Source organism: Palaemon carinicauda, chromosome 1 (genome assembly GCF_036898095.1).
Source record: "Palaemon carinicauda isolate YSFRI2023 chromosome 1, ASM3689809v2, whole genome shotgun sequence".
Taxonomy (NCBI): domain Eukaryota; kingdom Metazoa; phylum Arthropoda; class Malacostraca; order Decapoda; family Palaemonidae; genus Palaemon; species Palaemon carinicauda.
Genome location: NC_090725.1, coordinates 145,118,997 through 145,133,996, shown reverse-complemented (window position 1 = coordinate 145,133,996; position 15,000 = coordinate 145,118,997). Strand labels below are relative to the sequence as shown.

Sequence of the window (15,000 nt, the reverse complement as noted above, 5' to 3'; positions counted from 1 at the left end):
CCAACTGGAGTCTTATTAATATTTCATTTAATCAGGTGCTAAATTTCTTTGTGCTTTATAAAAGAAATCATAATAGATTTCAATATAGTGCTATAAAAGTAATTTGCAATCACATTAGGCTAATGGTCATGCACTCGGTGGTTCCTGTTGCCACTGAATGCTGAACACTCGATATCACAAATTGAAAGCCGCATATGTTTTTATGGGGGAATTCTTTTTCTTTTCTTTTAATTAACAATTAATGAACTAATATTGACCATTCACTAGGGAAATGCCTCCTGTGGTGTTACAGTTAATCACATACTTATTTTCGGATAAAGAGGATGATAATAATAATAATAATAATAATATATATATATATATATATATATATATATATATATATATATATATATATATATATATATATATATATATATATATATATATATGTTAACTGGCAACTCCACTAGTTTCTGATGAACTACATACAATAAATTTTGCAATCTGTTGCATCAGTTTTGATGCCACCTGTACTTGGAGCTGAAGGTTGGGTCTGAAAGTATTGGACCACCTTTGCCTTGCTCTATCTTACACATATTGCACACAGGCCCTTGGAACCATTTCCTTGGGTCCTAAGGTGACTTCTTAGTAGTTGTGTAACATTCCCAGCTCCCTCACAGGACTCATTATGCATCGTGCCTAAATTAAAAAGTTCTGCATAAGTCTCAATGTAAAGTAGAATACTTTTTTCCACCTTTTTTATGTCTTCTCAGTATGATGGAGCATCTGCAACCTTTACATGATGGTCAGATTTCTGATGCTGGTGTGTTACACAACGGAGCATCTTTCTTGCAGGCTAACTTTGCTAAGAAGCAACTCCTCCTTTCTCTTGGGAAGTGGGTTGATGCATTCTGTGTTTTCTAAACATTCCTCTTTATTTGCCTTGCTTGACACTACCATCTCCCTGTTAGAGAAGTAGGTTTCCCATATCCTATTAGTAACTTCATTTTAGGCCAGTTCTGGCTGAGGCCCTAACAGCTGTTAGGAGGTTGATGGTGTCACCTACCTTATTCTGGACAATACTAGGAAGGACATGTTCAGTAGGGAAAAGAGCTTTCCAGTTTGTTTGAAGGTGGTTTCCTTTTGTAGATTAGTTAGTCTTCTTATTTTATATGATGAAAGGTTTGTACTGTATACCAATAGGAAGAAATAAAAAAATTTGAAAATCAACTTTTTTTCTAGATATACAAACCTGAGTCATTTAAACTAAATTTCCCACCTCAACCACCCCTCTCAATTCTGGGCCTAAGGACAAAAGTAGATGTTTTGTGACGGGCAGGTGGGTGGGGTTTCCCTCCTCAACCAACCTGTCATTAATAACCAACTGGTCGTTTCAGTACTGCAGAAAACATATACTTGTTTGTATATGGCTCAGTTTTGTATAGCTAGGAAAAATACAAATTACTTTTAAAATATATAATTTTGCTTTCCAGAGGTAAGATTCATGGAAAGAAAACTTTAATTTCGGCTAGGTGAGTGTGATAATCTCCGCTCATCCGACAGTCAGCGAAACATTCACCTTTGACTTCAACCACCAGCTCTACTTGTGTTCTGTTACTGCCTACTCATTTTGGCTGTATTAATCTTTTCCCAGTAAAAGATTGACAATATGTCTGTGTAAACCTGTAAAAAATGTGGCAGGTTTATGTTGAAACCTTCCATTGTTCCCCATCATATCGTTTTTTTTTTTTCCCGAGGGCACGACTGTTTGCAGTCATAACTTTGTGCTGAGTGCAGGTTGTGGCCCGATGTACAGCGGGTGGAGTTCTCCAAGAAGAGGAAGAAGAAGGCTAAGAGGGATTCTTTGGTATGAGAGGTGGCATTGCCTCAGGTGATGTTGAAGAAGCTTTGTAGTTCCTTTTTTTTTGGCAGTACTAGACCCATTATTTGTCCTTCAAATTCTGCTAAGGCTTTTTCCTATGGAGAAGTCCATAGAGGTAAGGAGACATTGGCTCACTCTCAGTCTGTCCTCAGGAAAAACAGATGTAGCACCTTCCCCTAGTGAAGGTACTACCTCTTTGCCTTTTCCTCAAGATGCACCTTATGCTGTTCTGACTAACAATGATGATGATGACCTGGACCTAAGGATGTTATGGACTGTCTCATATATGGTTTGGGATGCCCGTGTGGCTTCTCCCTTCTTGGTATTGTTGTTGGCTTCCTAGACATCGACCCTGAGGAGTGGCAAGAAGAACTGTGTGTGCTCCTCATCCTCTGTTAGTTCTTCCTCCTCCTCTGCCTCTCCTTTGGCTGAAACTTTATCTGCTGCCACTTCTGCCCTAAAGAAGAAGAAGAATTTGTCAAAGTCAAAGAAGATTGATATGCTGGAGTTGCGTGAGACCCTGGCCAATCTTTCCTTGATTACGCATGGGAGAATAAGTGCAATACCGAGAACCAACTCAGACCAGGAGGTATTGTGGTACTTTGTTCTTGTGCTTATGCTCCTGTTATCTGTGCTTGGTCTTGCACCAAACCGAGCAGGAGCATCATCCGTAGGGATGAAGGTTGACATCTTTCTCTTCTTTCTTCCTGTGGACGATCAAAAGACACCTCAGTTTGTCTTCCTAAGAAGACTTTGGTTCTGTTGTGGGAGGGGGGGATTGGCTCTTGGTAAGCTGAGAGGAACTTGCTTTTGGTCTCCTTGCTTTATGGGGGAATGAGACAATCCCTCACTTGAGTATGATCATCCGCCCTGAGGTTGATCACCAAGAGATCTTTCGCTGATTGGTCACCGTATGATCTGTCCTATTGTGACTGGTCACTTTGTGACCCATAGGTTACTGTGGATGCGTCCACGGGCATGTGCATTGAGGAATGAGATCATGTGTTACCTGTTCCTTCCCTGCATGGCCAATCTACTTGCTAGGAAATTTCCATTCGTTCACAATCTCAGGAACAGAAACAAGTAACTAATGTACTCAGGACTGGTCTCACCGCTCTTTGAACACCAAGATGTACTATCACATGCATGCCATTGATGGCAAGGTTCTATGCTACACCATCAAGTGACCGGAACTTATGCAATGAGGTTGTGCACTTCCTGATACTGTGCTCTCCTGTACACTCTTTAAAGGTTAAAGTACGTGGTACTTCGACATCTTGTGGGGCACAAGAACCAAAGGTAATTTTGCTTCTGAAGGCAAGTCTGATCGTCCCTCCCTTCTACCTCTTTTGGGTACACTCCTGCCTCTGCTCTTGCTCTAGACACATTGAATAGTATTCCGATAAGTTGATTCTCCTTGTTGAAGTATCAGAAAAACCACTCCAAAGGCCCAATCTTCTCTGCCAGCCCCCACCTTCAGGACCAGGTGTTTTCACATTTCCAAGGTTTTGATTCTTAGGAACTTCTTTCCTCATAAGTATGAGACTTATTAAAAGCTAATTATTTGTATTTTTGTAGGAACAAATCACAATTTTGTAAGTTGATTTTATATTTCCTAACTATACAAACATGATTCCTGTAAGTTACGCTCCCTGTCTCAACCACCACATAAATCCTAGGCGTAAGATCAAAAGTTAATGTCTAGCCACTACCTACCAATAGTTGTAACTATAGTACCTCTTAATATCTGATTCAGCTTTCACTGGTCATTTTCCTATTAAAGAATCCAGTTTTGTGTAGTTAAGAAAAAATATAAATTAATTAGCAAATTGTGATAGCTTCCCACACTCTTCTCACACTTAGATATGTTTGGACATTACTACTCGGAATCACATTCTTTGTTATAAGGTACTTTTTTGGGCTCAAGCCATGGCGTCCTGATGGAAGGTTCCTTTTTGGTAGCTTCCTTGGGTATATAACTACTAAATATTCCCAGAGAATTTAACCACAGGTTATCACAGAATTCTAACTTCTGGAGCGAGTATCCTAAAGGTTTCCCTTTAAGACATCGTATATCAACAGGGGACGCATGTATTAACGCGCCACATAGCTATCTACACCCCACATAGAGTTAACACTTCGATGTGTAGGGGCGGAGAATAGCTGGGGAGCCGTTCCACAGCTAATCTCGTTCGTGGCTACTTTTGGTACTCGAGACGTAAACAAACGGGCGCCATTGCTAAATGACGTCACGTCCGTCCTCATCCTGAAGCCAGTAGCTTGCCTTACTAGTCGGATTTTTCCCTGTGCGTACTTTATCGACTTGCATCTTAGCCATGTCTCTACCCTCGGCCTCGCCTTCTTCTGGAAAGTTGAGTACAAGGTTCCAGTATTGTTTAAATAAGCTCTGACCGTAAAGTAACTTTTACTTTTCGAGATATTTGATGTTTTGTGGCAGAGCTGTGCCTCGACCGGACCCGCCATTTTATGGCGTCGCTGTTGTTTTGCATGCCTTATTTAGATAGCCTCAACAGCGTTTTCCGGCCTCATTAACCAATCGATACTATTAGTTATTTAGTCTTCATAGCTAGGAACTTTATATATCGTGTTTTGACGCCTTGTTATCGGTCATCATCTGACCCCATTCCAGTTCGCTAGTCTAGCCCCTAGGCCAGAGCGCCTAACATCAGTGTTCATGCATGATATATTTCAGTGATCCTAGGTTTAATTATGAAGATAGTGGCATTATTTTACAATACTATTGACTGTGATGCAAGTGTTTTCGCCTTCAGGGACCATATAGGGGATAGGTTAGATAGTGTGCCTTTCTAACCTAACCTACAAGTAGGACCCCTATATGCTTCCTTCATCCCCTGCCTTAGGGCATCCCCTCTGTGTAGTCTTGCTCCCCCTACCAAGTAAGGGGATCAAGCTCATATCAGAGTATATATCACTTCTCTGTCCTCCCTAAGGGAATGATCCCCCCTTAGGGTTGCGTCCGAGAATGAGGAACGGCACGTCCTTCCTCTATTGCTGGGGCTAGGTCTCCAACCTTTCCTGCAATAGTGATACGTCTTCCATCCTTCTTAGTTCAGGGTGTAACATCCCTGCTCTAGGTTAGGCTTGGGGGGAGTTAGTTCTGTGCCTTGCTGAAACGATACCCATGCACCGTTCTCAGACAGGCTGCCTTACCTTAGGCTAGGGAGCGTCCTCCCTTCCTTGGTGGCCGCTTTGGTACAGAGCCTCCTCCATAGAAGACCCTTCTTCTTCTCCCCTCCCCACCTATCTCTTGTATGGCCTAGCCTATACTTAGGTTAGTCTATACCCATCTGTCCCCTGTCCTACAACTCCTCCTTAGGGTGGAGTGATAGGGCTACCTTGAGCTCCTGTGTGCAGTCCGCTCTGGTACATATACCCTTCATAGTGTCCTATGGGGTTAGCCACTAGATGCATTTTGTCCATAGGGGTTCTCCCCCCCCTCTTGGGTGTTCCCTAGCCCACCCTTGGGCTACCCTGGCTCCCGGTCCTCTGCGGCCCCTGCTTCTGGGTGATAGGGCTAGCATCTATCATGGGTACACCCACTCAGGTGGGATGTCTTGGGGTCCGTGGCCGTACCCCTACATCCCTCCTTCTGTCTCTTTCACTATCCTGGTGCCGGTCCCTTGCCGCCTCCCCTGTCGGTGATACCCACCTCCCACCTTGGTGACATATCCCTTGCCCTCTGGGCCATCAGTCCTCCGTGTGCCGGGGGACTGCCGCCTCCCGTCGGTGTCCAGCCAATGGCCTTCCCTCTTACCTCATAGCTTCGGTCGTCCGTCCACCGGTCCGGCCCCCGGAGTGCCGGCATCCACTGCCGGCAGTCCGGTTCTGCTATAACCCATCCTTGTCCCTGTCACCAAGCCGGCAACCTTCGGCTCCCGGAGCCGCCGCTCCCCACCGGCGTTCCGCCGCTATGCCGGCGGCCGCCATCCTGGTATTACCCCTGACTTATATATTTGTCTTCCCTAATGCCAGAAACTCTGCTGGAGCGGCCTCCGGCGTGCCGCCGGTCTGCCGGAGTCTTCCGGAGGCGTCAAAGCGACTTGCACCCCTTCTACTAGCTATCATCTCATGCTGATAGCCCTACATCGCAACCAGATGGTTTGATTACATAAATAGATAGGTATTATCTTACCGTTCTATTAGTAACCATGCTGTCTTCTTGCATATCACAGATTTCCAGCATGCTGTGTGTATCTTAGCACGGCTGGTTGCCGGAAACCGTTACCCTATGGGATCTTCTATGTTCCCAATTCTAGGGTCTGAGTGGCCTCAGTACCAGTTTTATATCCTTGGCAATTCCCACTAGAATTCCCACTGCCTTCCTGGCATTCTATGTTGAATTCTGTCCTGTGCCCTCGGTCACAACAAATTGCCTATGGATAAGGTTACGGTAACCAGCCGGGCGGGTTACACGGAGTATGTGTCTATCTCCTTCTTTTCCGCCCATTCTCTGATCATCACATTGTTTATACCACTTAATATTAAGTTAAAGATTAATCATTTAATATTTAACTTTAGAATAGAAGTCATTCTTATGACTCCCCCATACTCATGTTCTCTTTCTCTTACAGGAGGAGCACGTGAAGTGCGACCACGGCTTCTGTACAGTGAAGCGCCCGCACTTTTATGGGCACACGGCATGTAGGACTCACGCCCCTTGTGCCAACAAGAGAGGTGATCTAAAGTTCTGGGACCCGCAGAACTGTACGGTCTGCCAGGAACGCCTGGTTGAAGCGTTCAATAATCCTCCCTCAGCGGAGGTTAGGGACGCTTCTCGAGAGAAGCTACGCAAATGGGTGCGTGGCTTCCAGAAGAACGCCACTGGACCGTACCTTGCCACTGAAGACTTGAGGGCCTTACTGTTCCCAAAGGCATCCCCAGACTCTGTGGTCCCCAAGGATCAGATCCCCACCGTCCAGATCACGGTGGAACCCGATGTTGTCATGGCCCAGTCCATGCACGAGTGTCGCCTGGATACCGACAACGCGGAGCGTATGTCGGAGGTGTCGGAGACAACGGAGAGGAACCTCATGGCCGAAGAATTGGACTATGAGGAGGACCGAGTGGAATACGCCGAGTCGGAGCAAGAGGTTGCTCCGCCTTCCACCACCGCCCCAACTCCTACACCGACGGAAGTATCTCTCCCGTCTACCTCCGCCACCCCGGACCCCATCCCAACCAGCGCCCAGGAGATGTTCCGCATGCTCGAAGCTCTTATGGACAAGAAACTCCGTGAGACACACGAATACATCAGGACCATGGGAAGTTCCAAGGAGCCGAAAAGGATTTCGGTTAAGGACCTCCCGGCATGCTCGCATGCCAACCCCTGGAGGTATGCTGAGCATATGCCTATCGCAACGGGCAGGATCTTCGTCAGTGAGAAGGTCGGCTCGGTTACCCTGGAAAAAGTGGAGTTCTTCCCGAGTTTTGAGGCTTATCCGGACTGTTACGTCCGGCTTCGATCCGAACCTGCCTCTAAAGAAGAGACCGAACCTAAGGAGGTGATAGTGTTCGATCTCCCGAAGTCCCAGGCTATGCTGGCCAACGCTTTTAAAAGTAGGGGTTTTACCTGCTCAAAGCTTCCGGCGCTGAGCAAGAAGCACCCTACCTACGTCGCACCCGATGATGCGATCCTCCCCTTCATGGAAAAGGCCTTCGCTGCGGTACACAAGGCAGTGGAAGAAGGGAAACCTTGCCCTGCACTGGAGGAGTGCAGACCCTTCTCCCTGGTTACTCCCCCCGATGTTCGACACTGGAAGGATATCCAGCATACCTTCGTGGTGGGAAAACTAGATCCTGACGTTGCTGGACGTCAGTTTAACGAAGACCTCCCGAAACTTAATGACCATCTCCTTCGTCGGTATCAAGACACGAAGGAAAGGCTCGCCGCATCCATGTCCCTCCAGGTACAGCTTGATGTCATGGCCGGTGACACTAGAGTCCCCGTCCACTACATGGTGCTCGCCAAAACGCATCTTGCGACTGTAGTTAAGGACTTGTACAGCTTTATGAAGGCTCGGAGAGCCTGTCGTGAATTCGTGTTCTCAAGTGCCACAGTGAGACACGAACTCCGGAGGCTGATTTCCTCCAACATCTGGGGTAAGCACCTCTTTCCCTCTGATCTTGTGAAAGAGATCACCGACAAGGCCGCCACAGAGAACAGGAACCTTCTCCACAAGTGGGGCATGTCGAAGAAGAGGAAATCCTCTCAGGACGACGGCCCTCAACCTAAGAGGAAATCCTCCAAGCCAAAACCCCAGCAACGTCAACAGAGACGGCAGTTTCCGGGACCTGCTACTCCCCAAGTGGCTGCTCAGCCACAGCAGACCTTTCAGCTGGTCACCCAACCGGTCTTGTCCCAGTCACCGGTTTTCACCCCTGCCTTTGAGCAACAGACGACTACCTTTCGTCCAAAAGGTAGAGGCTTAAGCAGAGGTGCAGGCAGAGACGCATCTCGCCGTCCCTCCAGAGGCAGAGGAGGAAGGGGAGCTAGCGGCCGAGACAGTAAACCCTCGGGACACCAGAAGCAATGAAGTGCTTCCGGTGGGAGGAAGACTCCGCCAATTCCAGGATCGTTGGACCTTCGATCCCTGGGCACACAGCATCGTCAAGAAGGGTCTAGGCTGGAGTTGGACTCAACCACCCCCAACCTTCCAGCAATTCTTCCAACAATCAACCCCCCTTCTGGAAGAATATGTCCTAGTTCTCTTGAACAAGAAGGTGATAAGGAGGGTAAAGTCAACCAGGTTCCAAGGGAGACTGTTTTGCGTCCCCAAGAAGGACTCCGACAAGCTCAGAGTCATTCTAGACTTATCCCCCCTCAACAAGTTCATAGTGAACAAGAAGTTCAAAATGCTGACTCTTCAACAGATAAGGACCCTTCTGCCTCGAGGTTCTTACACGGTCTCCATAGACCTGGCGGATGCCTACTGGCACGTTCCAATGAACCACCACGCTTCCTCCTACCTAGGATTTCGACTCCAAAGAAAAAGCTACGCCTTCAGGGCCATGCCCTTCGGCCTCAACGTGGCCCCTCGGATCTTCACAAAGCTGGCGGACGCCATAGTACAACAGCTCCGCCTCCGAGACGTCCAGGTGATGGCCTACCTCGACGACTGGGTAGTCTGGGCTCCATCGCCCGAGGATTGTTTAAGATCCTGCAGCAAAGTCACCCAGTTCCTAGAACACCTGGGATTCAAGATAAACGCGAAGAAATCTCGCCCCTCTCCAGCTCAGAAGTTCCAATGGTTAGGAATCCAGTGGAACCTTCAGTCACACCGCCTTTCCATCCCCCAGAAGAAAAGGAAGGAAATAGCTGGGTCTGTCAAGCGACTTCTGAAATCCAAACGGATCTCAAGACGTCAGCAGGAATGAGTTCTAGGCTCTCTGCAGTTCGCCTCAGTGACAAACCCAGTGCTACGTGCACAGCTAAAGGATGCCGCGGGAGTCTGGAGACGTTCTGCATCCATCGCTCGAAGAGACCTCAAGAGACGGCTCCCAAACAGACTTCGGCTGCTCCTCAAGCCGTGGTCGGAAGCAAGGGCCCTGAAAAGGTCCATCCCTCTTCAACACCCACCTCCATCACTCAACATCCACACGGACGCTTCGCTGGAGGGTTGGGGAGGTTACTCCCACCAAAAACAGGCTCAAGGCACATGGTCTCCCCTATTCAAGACGTTTCACATCAACATCTTGGAGGCCATGGCGGTCCTTCTAACGCTGAAGAAACTCTCCCCGCCTCCCTCGATCCATATTCGTCTAACCCTAGACAACTCTGTGGTAGTTCGATGTCTCAATCGCCAAGGCTCAAGATCGCCCCAGATAAATCAGGTGCTTCTGACAATCTTCCGTCTGGCAGAGAAGAAGAAATGGCACCTGTCTGTAGTTCACCTACAAGGATTCCGCAACGTGACGGCGGACGCTCTATCCCGGACAAGCCCGATAGAGTCGGAATGGTCTCTAGACGCAAGATCATTCTCCTTCATCTCTCACCAAGTCCCAGAACTTCAGATCGATCTCTTCGCAACGAGCGACAACAATCAACTTCTTCGATATGTGGCCCCGTACGAGGACCCCAAGGCAGAAGCAGTGGACGCCATGTCACTGGACTGGAACAGATGGTCCAAGATCTACCTGTTCCCTCCCACCAACCTTCTGCTGAAAGTCCTCTCCAAGCTGAGAACCTTCAAAGGGACAGCGGCCCTAGTGGCTCCCAAGTGGCCCCGGAGCAATTGGTACCCCCTGGTCCTGGAGCTGCAGCCCACGCTGATCCCTCTCCCGGGCCCAGTTCTCTCCCAGCAAGTACAGAAGTCGACTGTCTTCGCTTCATCATCGAAAATCAAGGACCTTCATCTCATGATTTTCTCTCCCTAGCCGCGAAGAAAAGGTTTGGGATCTCGAAGAAAAGTCTAGACTTCCTCGAGGAATACAAGACCGAATCCACAAGACGGCAATACGAATCATCCTGGAGAAAATGGGTCTCATTCGTCAAGGCAAAAAATCCTACGGAAATCACCATTGATTTTTGCATGTCCTTCTTTATTCACCTTCATGGACAAGGCTTGGCAGCCAACACGATTTCTACTTGCAAATCGGCCTTGACTAGACCACTGATGTATGCCTTCCAGATTGATCTGTCCAACGACATCTTCAATAAACTGCCGAAAGCATGCGCTCGTCTATGCCCAGCACCCCCACCAAAACCGATCCCCTGGTCTCTGGACAAGGTGCTCCATTTTGCCTCCAACTTGGACAATGATTCGTGCCCTCTCAAGGATCTGACTCAAAAAGTTATATTTCTTTTTGCTCTTGCCTCAGGAGCCCGAGTCAGCGAAATAGTGGCATTATCAAGGGACGAGGGTCACATCCTGTTTACAGACTCAGTAGACCTTACCCTCTTCCCGGATCCGACGTTTCTCGCCAAAAACGAATTACCCACCAAAAGATGGGGCCCTTGGAGAATATGCCCCCTGAAAGAAGATGCCTCTCTATGTCCAGTAGAGAGCCTCAAGGTCGGTCTACGTAGAACTTCGGACTTTGGTGGAGGCCAACTCTTCAAAGGAGAAACATCGGGCAGCGACCTGTCACTGAAACAACTAAGAGCGAAAATCACCTACTTCATTCGCAGAGCGGATCCTGACAGTACACCCGCCGGTCATGATCCTAGAAAAGTTGCATCGTCTCTGAATTTCTTTCAGAGTATGGATTTCGAAAGCCTTAAGAGTTTCACAGGCTGGAAATCCTCGCGTGTTTTCTTCAAACATTATGCGAAACAAGTGCATGAAGTTAAACATTTTGTGGTAGCCGCAGGTAGTGTTATGAAACCTGCACCTAACTCTGCATAGAACAGTGAGTTACTTGGGACTCTTAACTCCTCGGGTGCCTATGTTGACCCTCGCGTGATGCGTAGTGATTTCAAAGACACTTAGTGTTTTTTCATATACTGTTCTTCTCCCAGGTGAAATGTCATAGTCGTCACACGAGTGCCGCATGCCTAGAGCATGATGTGTTTTAATTTAAAAGACTGACGTTCCTCTGGAACGAGTGCCTACTAATAATTTTGAAATTCTCTTTCAGATTCAAGAGCAAGTCTTTCATTACTATGTACATTATAATTTGTTGTAAATTACTTTTACATATTTATTGCATTTCATTAATATATTCTGCAATTGTGAAATAAAATTTCTATTTTATTACTTGTGCGTCTCAATCCGCTCCTACTTATACTATGAAATACACGACTGTCATAGTTTTATTATCCCCTTCCTCTTATATTCGATGAAGATTACTAAGGTTTCAACCCTTATTATATACTCACCTGTGCAATGTAATATTCCTACACGAATACTTACTTACTTCATATCTTAGAGACCAGACGATTCTCTATTAACATACAGTGCCTAACCACCACTTGTCTGCCCTAGAGAATGTTCCTATATGAATGCCAACCATTCAGTCTTGTCTCCAAGTTCTTCATGTTCTCCCAGCAAGGTGAGTAGCCCTTCGATGACCACTTTGATCTTCGGCATGGCCCGTGGGGACTTCACTGCCAGGGGGGCAGGAAGTTCTCTTCCCTACGGTTCTTCTATTAAGATTACTATGCTAACCTGTTCAAAGCCCTCGGCACTTACACTAAAAGGGGAAAATCTACCACGATACATTGATTCTCTGGTATTCTTCCATCAGGACGCCATGGCTTGAGCCCAAAAAACGGAAAATCTATTTTTGGGTGAGATAGCCATGGCGTCCTGATGGACCCTCCCTGCTACTTCGTCCAGTTTTTCAGGTCCCACCCTGCTCTGCTGTATCATGGTGATCGGCAAGCAACTGGCTTCAGGATGAGGTCGGACGTGACGTCATTTAGCAATGGCGCCCGTTTGTTTACGTCTCGAGTACCAAAAGTAGCCACGAACGAGATTAGCTGTGGAACGGCTCCCCAGCTATTCTCCGCCCCTACACATCGAAGTGTTAACTCTATGTGGGGTGTAGATAGCTATGTGGCGCATTAATACATGCGTCCCCAGTTGATATACGATGTCTTAAAGGGAAACCTTTAGGATACTTGCTCCAGAAGTTAGAATTCTGTGATAACCTGTGGTTAAATTCTCTGGGAATATTTAGTAGTTATATACCCAAGGAAGCTACCAAAAAGAAACCTTCCATCAGGACGCCATGGCTATCTCACCCAAAAATAGATTTTTCGCTTCGCTCAAAATCCGTTTTTTTACCTCCACTGTCTGATTGAGATATGCAAGGTAGGTGGCAGTTTAGTGGTGGTCCCTGGGAAAGGATACTTAGCAGGGAGAGGAAAAAATTTAAGTTTTAGATTTTTATTCTGAGGGTGGTCCCTTGGCAGGGAAAGTGGAAAATTTTGAATTGTAAATTTTTAGTCTTAGGTTGTTCACAATATCAGAATGAATAATATCTCACATTTTAGAATTAGAGATGAAACTAATAAGATTTTATTTTAGAAATCCTATTATTTTATTAATTGTTTCAGGTAAAATGGCAAGGTTGTTCACAATCTCAGAATGAATAATATCTCACATTTTAGAATTAGAGATGAAACTAATAAGATTTTATTTTAGAAATCCTATTATTTTATTCATTGTTTCAGGTAAAATGGCAAAGGTGACTTTTGATCGTCTTTATCGAGATGTTGTGTTGAATGTATGGGAGACACTAAAGTTAGCCATTCCAGCTTTTTTGTATGTTGTTCAGAACAACTTGCTATTTATAGCTCTGTCCAACCTTGATGCTGCTACTTATCAGGTAAAAGACAAGAAGCTCTTTATAGATGTATTACTCTATTTATTTGAAAACTTGTTTTTTTATTTACTTGAAAACTCCTAATTGCTGGATAGTAAGTCTAATCCTTGTTTGAGTTAAAGACATGTTAGGGGAAGAGATCTAAAAGCCCTTGCACTAAACACCAATTAAACTATAGCCTTTATCATTGAAAAAACAATATGCATTTTGTTGTTTATGTAAGAATACAGACCAGTATTTTTCATGTAGAGTGTTCCCATGTGCGAGTTAAAAGAATTATTGGCACTAATTTTAACTTGACCCCAAATATGCGCGGAAGTAAATATATTAAACTTTATTTAATTAAAATGATCTCCCTTTTACTCACATATAAAATTATTCTTAGAGAATCAAGCAATGATCAAACTTTAACAAATAAAAATACTTAATGTAGATAAAAATTAATTATTCAAAACAATATTTGCTGGCAGCTTTTCCCTGCAGACTGCCTCCGATGAGAGACCTCTTACTTTGGTCATGCAGGTAGGCTCTCGATGTCTTTTTGAGGGAGAGGGTAGCTAATGCTACGTCACCCCCGGTGTCCCCAGTGCCAGGGCTTTTAATAATGCTTTGAAGCATAATAATTTTCAAGAACTGTATTTCAACTTTCATTGTTGAATGCCATTGTCTTTTTACTTATTACTTTTTCTTGTTAGTTTTGCTCTGCATTAGGATTTATCTCTAAAACAATCAAATCTATAATATCAATTGGAAACCTTTTATCATACTCATTATCAAAATTGTGTTGAATACCCCTTTTACTTGTGAAAGTGAATGATGGACTGGAAATTCCACTTTTATTTACTTTCTTCCTATGCGTATGCAACCTTTTGTCCTTTAAAAGTAAATGGCTTTAGAGGAGCTGGAATGTCCTTTGAAGTTATTAACGATGTAACTAACGGCAATTGGCAAGCATGGGTGAGTAGCCCCACCTACTCTTTGGCAAAGACTTCACTTTTATCTTCAGCCACAGTGAATATGGTCATCCTGTTTTGTCCTATCTAAGGCTGCTTAATCTTTTTCTCATACCTTTTAGTTTGAATAGTTTATATTGGCTTCGTGTTAATAATAGAGTGAAGCAGGAATGAGTATAGGTTGGACACTGCATCGGTTTATTTCTAAACTGGTGATAGATCCATTCACTTTGCGATTAGGGGCATGAGTGTTTGCACTTATCCCCTTTTTAAAGTGTAGATTGTGGTGTCCGATTAAAGTGGGGCTTGTTGTTTGAGGAGCGGGGAGGCCAAGTCATCTACAGCATCATTCTTGGCAACACTCATAACTATTCTGGAGAGACTGTTAGCACTGTCCACTCTTCTTAGAGTTCACTAAAGTTTCTAGTTTGATTTCTGAGAGTATGTTTCAGGAGCAGGGAGAACTCAAATCTACATCATAAAGATTTTTTAGGGTTGGCGGAGTGTGAGGTGATTGCCACACTCTAACATTTGCTGGAAGTTCTTCCTCACAGACTGCTATTGATGAGTGTCATCATCTTTTGGTCATGCAGGTATTCCCTTGATGTCTATCTGAGGGAGAGGGGAAGCTAAGGCCACTTCACCCCCATTGTCCCCAGTGCTAGTGACTTATTGTTTTAGTGGTGATCCCAGTCTCAACAGTGTCAGTGATTCCAGTGGTGATCCTGTTAGTGCGCCCTAAGCCAAAAAAGGCACAAAGTATGTTGCTAAGAAGGCTTCAGCCCCTTTGGGAAGGGGTAGTACCAAAGGCAGGAATGGCCTTGGAAAGCTCTTGTTTTGGTAAACCTGTGCATGTCATCTCGGTACCAGTCC

At 45.5% G+C, this 15,000-nt stretch overlaps 1 protein-coding gene across 4 annotated transcripts in view; it reads left to right on the top strand.

Moving 5' to 3' along the window:
- Positions 1-15,000, top strand: part of LOC137652381 (UDP-N-acetylglucosamine transporter-like) — a 188,722-nt gene that overhangs the window by 62,515 nt on the left and 111,207 nt on the right. For all 4 annotated transcript variants that reach the window (XM_068385772.1, XM_068385789.1, XM_068385766.1 and 1 more), the window contains exon 3: positions 13,023-13,177. In XM_068385772.1, coding sequence (XP_068241873.1) covers positions 13,023-13,177 — 155 coding nt within the window. The remainder of the gene's footprint in view (positions 1-13,022; positions 13,178-15,000) is intronic.